Consider the following 11107-nt stretch of genomic DNA (forward strand, 5'->3'; position numbering starts at 1 on the left):
AATTATGTGAACATCATTTACATCAACATGTACTATTGTCAATCCACATTTATAATAAAAAAGAATAGTTTTAATTAGTAAAAAAATAGAAAATTAAAAAGACCTAGTTCTACATGTGTTTATAATAACCTAGATTACAATATACAGTAGGGTACACAATTCTCAATGTATGAAAATGCTTTGTTTCCATCTGGCACTGGGACTGAGATGAAAGCGGTTTGTCAGTCTTGTTTGTTTACATTGGCAGTAGGTCAATATCAATATGATACAGTCCCATTCATTCTAATGGAGATGCAGTAATTACCAAATGAGCTTCCAATGTAAAGGACCTAGAGGTGGGTTTTTAGCCATGGATTAAAGAAAATAAAAAATTACCTTCCAAGTTTCAAGTCAGTACATTATACATTTCTTCTATTGACTTGAAACTTAGAAAGTATGACAACCCCCAAACAGAAATATATAGAGTGACCTGGAGGTTTTTCTCAGTGTAATTATTGCTCCAAAACAGTTCAATGAAATAATTTCTTTATTACAAATTTAAATATATATAGATATATATATATATATATATATATATATATATATATATATATATATATATATATATATATATATATATGCACATTTATATCACATTCTGGAAATCTAAAGAAATGTGACTTACTGGTGGCCACATTTGGCTTTTTATTTAGCACATGAGTTTATCATTTTGTACCCTACAGTAACTTCTTTAACATGGAAAATAAACAACATTCATATATCATTCACACTCGTTGTGCATTCGAGTGAAAAAGCAATGGTTAATCTGTCACCATTTGTTTAAATTGATATACATGCATGTTGTACAAGAACAAGTTCCCCTTTGTGGAATTTCCAGTCGATCATCTTTTCATTGTGTATACATTTCAAACTCACAATGGTTTAGAATGTATAAAGAATAGCTATTGATTTAATTCCACTCACATTAATTAAAAAAAACAAAAAACAAAAAAACAAGAGTGACGGTAAACTTCTAAGAATTAGAAAAATAAATAATTCGGTACACACAGTAAGAAACCAACCCATGTGTTCTTACACAGGCAACTGAAATTTCCACAGGGTAGGAAACAATGCAAATGTTAGAAGCACTAAAACATAATGTTAAGTTGTTAGAATTAATCATCAAAAAGCAGTTCAAATGGAACATTTTTTAATTATCTCATAAACTTTGATTTTCTTAATTTTAGTTTACTTAATTTTTTCTTCAACTTAAAAGTGCATTTTATGAAACCTATAAACATGAAGGATGGAAACATTTTTTAAGAATCAAAATGAGTGCTCAGTAATAGACATTTTTGATAATCAATCGACTTATTAAATATGCAATCAACTCATGTCTTTTGGTAAATTGTGCTTCCTATATTTCAAGCAGTTATATATTTATATCACACTTTGTTTAGTAATTCCTGACTCAAATTCATCTGCTTGGGATAAATTCAAGGTCTTGTGTGTTGGGGATTGACAAGCTGGTTAACTGTGTGTTCTTACAAACTTTTAAAAAGTCTTCTCACAATCACACATTACTGCCTTAAGCATTGTGCTATTGCATCATTCCTATAAGCCATTTGTTTTCACATATTACTAATTCAATGCTGTATTCTGTCCATCCTATTTCTAGCAAGTATTAAGGAATTCTAAGGCTCTTCTTTCTATCTCCTCTGATTTAGTTGGTTGTCTTGACATGTGTCAGTCATGACATATAACAACTTCGATTGGCTACAGTCTCAGCACATACAGCACTTTAATATGAATCTGAGTTGGGTGTTAAAACAATGTAATACATTTCGGTTGATACAGCTGTTCTAAAATGCCCCACAATCTCTTACGTGCCTCTATCTATAACAAATAATAAATTAACCTGAAATCAGCTGAACACCCATACCCAAATATATTTAAGACCAAATTATCCCCGTTTGTTCAGACGACAGGTTTAACTGCCATAGTGACATATCAAACTTTGATTACATATATTGTACTCTTCAAATTTAAAAAAACAAAAACAAACAACATTTTCAAGATTTTTTAAAGTTTTGTAGTTACAAATTACTCAACAGAAAAAAGGGGGTGGGCATATATATATATATATATATATATATATATATATATATATATAGAGAGAGAGAGAGAGAGAGAGAGAGAGAGAGAGAGAGAGAGAGAGAGAGAGAGAGAGTGTAAATCAGGGTTCTCGATTATTATAATGAGATGTAGGAAAGATGTTTTAAACAGTTGCAATTATTGCTGGCATTTCCAAGTCCACCTTTTCTCATGCATTGCCTGTTGTGCACAATGCATTTTTTAAGCAAACAACGAAATACATATTTTTCCATAAAACTAGGGAGCAATAGATTTCACACATGTACCGTTAACCCCTCCAGCTCATTCTGAGCATCTGTATAGGAATAGGAAACAAACCTATTCTATTAATGCACAGGTGGTTTGTAATTGTGCACAATTTAGCACTGCACCCCTGACTAACTTAAATAAAAACTGACAGTATTCATTTGGCTTATAGGCTACTAATGCTAATACGAAATAGTGGTATAATGCAAAATGTGTTGATGAAATTCGTATTAACGAGAATTGACTGTCTTCCTGTAAGTATCATAACTTGTCAATGTGGCACTATGATAGATTTTGTGTTAATTGTCTAGGCTGCCAAGTTAATAATAATAATTTATTTAAAAAAAACCCACTAAAATCATTTACTTTCAATTTAAAATAGTCTTTTAATCGCATTATACAAATGTGTGCAATGCAGCAGCATGATTTATTTAGTGTTACCATACCAGTAGGCTACAGGCTAAACTAAAAAGAAAGTGTGCTGGGTGTTCATTTGATTTTACTACTGTACTGTATACTGTATAGGCATACTGTACAGATTTACATTTCTTTCATAATGTAATGTGTAGCCTATCCAAAACACATTAGTGTTATTTCAGCGCAATGATTTATACATTTTAAATACATTGAGCATTATAAATGTATGTGAAGGCAATTTTTTTTTAATTTATTTATTTCTTTTTTAAACCCAACACCTCCTAATGTCAAACAAACATATCCGGTTTAGAGAGGGGCTACTCCTGTATGATTTCGAAAAACAGTATTAAAATAAGTACAACGAAGAGGGAACAGAATGCATTGTACAGATGACGTTTACATTTAACAAAAACAACACTGTTTTGATCCTTGCATGTATAGACGTTATCCTTCAGGCACTCTGCTACAGCAAACCACAACTCAGCTCCCACTATTTATATGAATAATGTCACATGACTCTTGCAATGCACATTGCTAGAGATCCTGCTAAGACGATGTAACAAATATTTAAATTAGTATGTTGCGGCTGTGTTCATTAACATAGTTTCTCTTAGTACATACAACAAAATTTCCACTTTGTTTAGTGTAGGCTGCAACAGCCAGTCGTATATTTTGTTGTAAATCCTATCGCTTTTAATACAATTAATTTTTTAAAGACCATTTTAAAATAGGTGTTGTAAGCACCCTTAGTTTAATAATGTAAAGATATTTTAAAAACTGTTTTTTCAGTTGATTTATCTTTAATGACTAAACCCTCATAAAAATCTTTTTTTTCATATAAAAATACAGTTTTTTACTATTGTTAAAATTACTTCAACTGTCCATTTCTGTACTGTTATTGCATTTTGATTGGGGGATCTATGGTGCAATGTGAGGTACTGGAGAGAAGGATTAACTGTATACTGTACTAGGCTCCAATATACTGGATCTACCGAGTCACAAAGAGTGTCCCAGCCAACACTCTTTAAGAGGAATCTGCACAGCAAATAATGGGGAAAGTCTTGCACACTGCTGCATTTCTGTTAGTAGCAGTTTCATCACTGTCAACCTTTTCATTGTTTCATGTTGGCATGGTCAGACTTTAAAACTGATCGCAACACGATGTTCAGGGTATAGTTGTTCCAGTTGTTGGGCTACAATCTCTGCATGTGTTGTTTTGAAAAGGAAAGGTAGCACTAATATCATTAGCTGTATGTGAGCACATGTGACTGGTGAAGAATAATGGTATTTTGATCGGGTGCAGCTCTAATTGTACCCCTCTGATTGGCTGAATGTACTTTAGGAATACAATATGCAGTGCATGTGTGGGGAGCCAACAACCTCTGAACCATAGAGTAATGTATTTTAAAAATCCCAAACACAGTGTTTTAAGTCAGTACTGTTACATTTCCATCAAACAGCCAGTCTGCAGTCAGATGTCAGATGACACACCCTCTCTTACATTTCAACATAAATTATATGGACCAACCACATTTACAAAGCTTTAATTCATGAATGGCTATATATATATATATATATATATATATATATATATATATATATATATATATATATATATAGAGATAGAGAGAGAGAGAGAGAGAGAGAGAGAGAGAGAGAGAGAGAGAGAGAGAGAGAGAGAGAGAATAAGAGATGGATGGACTTCAGTGAGTTACAGGAAAATAATTTCATCGAGGGTTTCTGTGACATAAATTATGAGACCGAAGGTCGAGTAATTTATAAACTGTCACAGAAACCCAAGCTGGAATTGTTTTCCTGTAACTCACTGAAGAGGCCCATCTATCATTTTTTTTATAATACATGGATACCCTTGTGATGCTAATATTAAAGAAGACGAGGTTCAGCAGTACAGTTGGTATTTTTTTAAACATAGTTTTTCAGTACTGTACAAACGTTCAAAGTCGTTATCCGCTTCTCCAGTTTCTCAGAGATATGAATGTACCAGCTTTACAGCTTTTTTTTTTTTTTTTTTTTTTTTTTTTGAACATTTGTGTACTGTGGGTGTTATCATTGAAAATGATACATTTTGTGTTAGAATTGAAAGTGATGGTCTCAAGGAGTCGAATGGGTCAAAGTTCAAGTATATTTTCCTCTAGAGGAATTATCACTACTGTAGTATTATGTTTTTTTTTAAGAATGGCTCAGGGTGCAAATATAGCCTTCATCCATGTATATATATATATATATATATATATATATATATATATATATATATATATATTAGGGCTGCTCCGATTAAGAGATTAATCAGACCAATTAATCAACTAAAGAGTTGATCGCAGATTTTTTTGTTCTGAATTTAATCATGCAGAATTTTTTTTTTTTTTTATATTAAATAAAATCAACCAATTGAAGAAGGTTCTTAAATGCTTGATTGATTCTGTTGTTTACCTTGTCAAGAAAGAACTGGCATTCAGAGGGCACAATGGAGGCACTAATTCCTCAAATAGAGGTAATTATGTGGAATTACTTTCTCTGATTTCTGGCTACGACAGCATGTTAAGCAATCACTTGTCAATAGCCACAGAATTCTCAGGTACCTCTAACAAGATTCAGAATGAATAAAAGCAGAAGTACAGGAAGCAGAGTCCATAGCTGCAATGGTAGACTAAACAACCGATGATAAAACGCAGCTCAGCTGTCTTGTGTTTTCAGGTATGTGACTGACAGCTGCCCAAAAGAACGGTTGTTCTGTGAAAATGTGTTACATTTACTAAAATAAAAATACTAATAAAAATGCTTTTAAAAAGACCAAATTCTAATTTTGCTTTTTTTTTTTTTTTTTTTTAGATTCTATTGTTTTTTTTGTTATAAGAGAATCTTATAAGATGAATCTATCACAAATTAATCTGGGGTAGTTTTTACCATCACTGTAAAATGGATGACAGGCCTATATATATATATATATATATATATATATATATATATATATATATATATATATATATATTTGTTTTATGAATTTAATAAAATCAGAATATGTTCCAGACTGTTGTTAAGGACAGCAACAATATTCTGGAAAAATTTCACACGTATCAAACAATCATTATATTATCAAAGCATTCATGAGTTAAATCTTTGTGAATAGGGCCCTGCAATGCATGTTTTTATTTCCAAAACCATGTTTTAAGATTAGGAAGCGACTTGTACTCCTGGTGTCTTCTAATATGATCACAGGTGAGACAAGCGTGTTCCTCCCAAAACCTTGCCATCCTCACTGAAAAGTGTTTCCGCCAGCTGAAGTACTGGAGGTACATATCCTCATTTTTATCCAGGGCTATAAGGTAATCCGCCAGCTCTCTTGGTGAAAGGAAATCATCCACGTGAATAAACGCGTCACCAGGGATATAATTCTCATAGTTCTCTCTTGAAGGCCCCAGAACGATTGGTACAGACCCTGCCTGCAGAGCATTATACAGCTTCTCTGTGATGTAGTCCTTGTGGATGGAATTCTCAAAGGACAGATAAAATTTACAAGTGGACACCGTGGAAATCAAGTCATCCAAGTACTCGCCAAAGGCTTTGCCATAGGTGTGGATTTCAATGTGCTTGTCCAGCTCATTGTAGTACTTCACTCTAGCATGGTCAGGGTTCCAGTTGCTCACAACCCAACAGGCCATTTTGTTTTTAATGGGTAGAACAAACTCCATAGGCTCCTGGTTTCCAATCAGGGATCCATAAGGCACTTGAATATCAGCGTCCCGTCTGTAAGTTAAAGTCAGGTTGAACAGGTGCTCGAGTCCAGATGTTTGTGAAGTGTGGGTTGGAGATTCGAGGTTCATCCATATCCACTTCTGGAATGGGGGTCGAACAGTTTGTGGTACATTGGAGATGTCCGAGGTGATGTCTCTGTGGTGGATAAGGATTGCATGAGATTTGTTATATAGGCTCCTATCCACTGTTAAGAGACAACCTTGGATGTTAAATAGAGAGCTGCAGGAATTCAACTCAAAGGTCTGTCCAAAGGGCCAGAGCCAAATGAGCACAATAGTTTGATTTTCCAACGCCTCATTTTTTGATGAGAACAATTTTTTTATCTTGAACACAGAGGATGCTGACTCCATGGGACCGGAGATCCAGCTATTGGATGGATTGACATACAATATTATTAAAGTCACAAAGCAACCCAGGAAGATGACAGCACAGAGCACACGGCGTAAAATTCCTTTGATGGGTGAAGATGTCATCATTTGTCCTGTAAAATAAGCTGTTTTACAAAATATGGCAAAAAAATAAAAATTAAAAAAAAAAAAGTTTATTCTTCCCAGCCTAACATGGGAAGAATAAGACAATATTCCCATACACTGAAACGTTGAAAATTATATTTCCACCAATCAAGAGTAAATCTCGCTACGCATGAGGTTTCTCACATTTCAATTAAACTTTCTAAAATGGCGTTGACCACCATATACTTATGTGTGTGATGGCCGAAGACTTCCTCATGTTTCACATGGATGCAAATAGCAGTGTTTGTAAATCTGATTTTTATTTTAAAAGGCAAGCAATTTATTTTTGTCTTATTTTTTATTTGTATTCCAAACACCTACGGTTAAGGATGGATAAAAAAAATCCTTAAACAGGCCTCAAAGTGAGTAGTAAATGATGAAATGTATATCATCTTATGCTTTTTATCCATGCATAATAAATGCATATTGAAAATATACTTTTACTTTTATTATTGCATTAATACTATCACTGTGGGACTTACCAGCAAGATCATTTAATGATTACAAGAAAACAAAAGGAATCAGTTTATACTTATTGTGGAAGGAATATTTTCACTTTTCCTCAATGTGATTATATTTAGACTGAGAGATTCAAGTTTTATTATAGCTATAATGACAGATAACCTACTGTAGGAGTGCCACTAGAGAATGTCAAACGCCACGTAAAACCATCATATAAATACTCACGTGAGCTCCCTTGAACTTCTTTAGAATCTGAAGGCCAATCAACTTTGGAGAAGTGTTGAAGAAGAAATTAATCAGGAAACAGTAGTTACTCTGTCAAAGTAAAGCTGTTTGTCTCACTTTGTGTGGGTGTGGTTAAATTTACAAGTGAACTGTAATAATTGTTTATATAATGTAAGGCTGAAAGTCAAGATTTCTTGACCTTTCACCACTGGATCTTTCCAGACTGCTTCAAGGATGCAAATTGGAGCATGCTCCTTCCTGGATGGAAAATAAGAAGAAGACACAAGTCATCAATTGGCTCTGAGAATACGAGACAGTTTGTTAAGATATTGTCAAGGCCACAGAATCATATATCTTCTAAGGGGGGTTTAAATAATGTCTGGAGTACTATAGGTTGGTGCACACATACTCCAGGTAAGAGGGGGCAGGAATAGCGATTTGATTGACATACGCTAAATACACATATATGATGGGCGGTTGTGATCGATTCTTTAGCTACCTGTTTGATACCTCTTCTATTCAGAAAAATGTAATTAGTAATCACATCACCCAAATCAGAGAGCTTCATGTTACACTGACTGACTAATGGGACAGGTTCCCCATGACGTCATCTGTCACCTGATTAGAAGTATGCCCTATCAATGTAGGGATTGCATAAACACCAGAGGAGCCCATAATCAATACTGAGACATCATATGGACCCGTTTCAAACTGTATGAAAAGCTGATCTCCAGAGACCAAGCCTATAGGTACTTTGATTTCTTTGATTTGTTTTTGAGTGTAGTGAATTAGGTATACAATTTATTTAAATATAAATTAGTCTCTAGTCACCCTGTTTAAGAACGTCAAAATATAATAAATGAGACATACCATATTTAAGTGCTGGACCATGTAGAACTCAGATTCTCTTGGACAATAACTGACATCCACACAACGTGTCAGAAATATAAAGCAATAGTTTATTTAAGAATAAACAAGGGTGCACAACTAATCTAACATTTCAGAAAGAAAATGCTATTGGTTAGAGACATGCATGAACATTGATTGCATAGTCAAATGATTACACCAACCATAACATCATTAGCATACATGGTTAATATACAAATATTAAATATGTCTTATCACACAAAGTGTCTACTTTGCATTAGTATTTTCAATCCCCGTTTCTCGTTGTAATCGATCATGTCAATATGCACGAGAATTAATTCAACTTCCCATTCAGAATGGAATCCAACATTCCATTACCTAATTTAACAAATTAGATTTACCGTGTCAATTTAGTTTATACATGATGTACCAAACTAATAATATGTTAACAGCCTCAGTTGATTATATATTCAAATTAATTAAATGGGGCAATGATCAAATTCTCTGCATTTACAAGCAACTCCTTTGAGTTGCATATTTCAAACAAACAAAATGCATTCCTTACACACTTATTACACAGTTATATTCTATATCTAGAACAGTTTATCCACCAACTTGATAGCATTAACTACAGTTACTTTCTTGAGTCATAAAGTATTTAATATTAGATATGTTGAATACTTATCGATTTCCATATAAAGAAGTCAATCTGTGTAGATGAATACTGCAGCTCTATGGATCTGAAATGAAAGAAGACGGTATTTTGCTATACGCATTGTATTACATTGGCTCGCAATAAACAAATAATTATTTTCAAATCAACAAGCTGATCTCCAAGTTTTGCAACGTTATCTTTGCTGTCGACAGTTTTCCAACTGGGAATAGTTCTGCGGATCAGATGTAACGCTGTTCAAATAATGCATTGCAATTGAAAATATATTGTTTGTAGAAGTGTTCTTGTTGCAATTCACTCTGAATGTGGAAACAAAAACAGTATCCCGTCCAGTCTCTCGTAGGACAGACGGCAGGCCTATTTCTCAGAAGATGATTTTAGCCATTATTCAGAACATTGGTTCTTCCTTGTCTTCTGTGAATTCGAGGAATTATGCTCCCATGACTTCAGTAATTTTCTTCAGAACAGTTCAGCTTGCATTTCTTCTGTGAATTCGAGGAATTATGCTCCCATGACTTCAGTAATTTTCTTCAGAACAGTTCAGCTTGCATTTCCCCCTCAGCACTCCTTTTGATTGTCAAAGTTCAAAGACTGGTTCCTTGTGTGGAGAGCTCTATCTCTTGCCTGGGGCGCTGTTCCTTCTGTGGGGCACACTTCTACTGTTGGGAGCTCATGGGCAGCATGTATGGGAAGCTCTCACTGTGGGGAGCTCTCTCTCTTGCCTGGAGCGTGTTCCTTCTGCGGGGAACTTGCGTAGTATGGAAAAACTCTTTGTTTGTGGAGAGCGCACTCCATTTGAAAGTCGCGCGGCTGGTTTTGTGATTCTCACCTCCATGCTGTGATTGGTTAGTTTGGTTATTTCTGATACTATTTATACAAACTGTTAAAATATTGCAGGTTGTTTTACAGGAAGGTTATACAAAAATTACTGCAGCTACTATGAAAATAAAAACACATCACTTTGCAAAAACAAAAAACATCTGTTTGCAAGGCATATATATATATATATATATATATATATATATATATATATATATATATATATATATATATATATATTTTTTTTTTTTTTTTTTTTTTACAGTGTAAGTGTTAGTGATTGGTAGCTGATTGCTTTAAGCTTAGACTTTTCAGTACCTGTTGGTTACCAAGTACAAAAAATAGCCTAATGTTTATATTCCAACATACATTTATTAATTAGGTTAGTGGGGAATTTGTTTCAGTGGTCAGTTGCTGCAGACTACTGTCCTCAGCACCAGGATACACAAACTACTGTGTCGTTGAAGTGAAATATCTTAACCTCATTCCTGGGAAGATTTACTTTATAAGACAAGCACTAAAAAACAAAACACAAAAAAAAAAAAACTGAAAAGAAAAAGCTGGTTTCCAGAATTTCTTTAGAGACAAATGTGGGGCTTAATATCAACTTGCTGCAAGATTTACAAAACTTTTTGTCACATGGCTACAGTATTTTCTTTTTTTTCATACCCCTCCCCTGATCTGTGCCTTTCAACAACTTTGTTCTTTTGAAAGCGCCTTGGTGCTCATGGTTGAGTCTTTGCTTTGAAATGCACTACCCAGCAGGTGGAACCTACAAGAACAGCTGAATGTATTCTGAAATCATGTGAATCACTACAATTTAACACAGATGGAGGCCACTTAACTTGGTGTGTGATTTTGAAGGCGATTGACTACACCTGAGCTAATTTAGGATTGCTTTGACAAGAGGGTGGACACTTATCCAACCAAGCTATTTCAGTTTTTATTTTTAATACATTTTCTACAAATTTCTAGAATA

The 11107-nt window shown here is 34.0% G+C and overlaps 1 protein-coding gene across 1 annotated transcript; it reads right to left on the reverse strand.

Annotated features, from left to right (window-relative positions):
* Positions 1–5891: 5891 nt before the first annotated feature.
* On the reverse strand, positions 5892–7045 carry LOC121316605 (4-galactosyl-N-acetylglucosaminide 3-alpha-L-fucosyltransferase 9-like). Its single transcript, XM_041251651.1, has one exon. The coding sequence runs from the start codon at positions 7041–7043 to the stop codon at positions 5964–5966; it is 1080 nt and encodes a 359-aa protein (XP_041107585.1). The 5' UTR covers positions 7044–7045; the 3' UTR covers positions 5892–5963.
* Positions 7046–11107: the final 4062 nt, after the last annotated feature.

This window comes from Polyodon spathula, chromosome 6 (assembly GCF_017654505.1).
Source record: "Polyodon spathula isolate WHYD16114869_AA chromosome 6, ASM1765450v1, whole genome shotgun sequence".
Taxonomy (NCBI): domain Eukaryota; kingdom Metazoa; phylum Chordata; class Actinopteri; order Acipenseriformes; family Polyodontidae; genus Polyodon; species Polyodon spathula.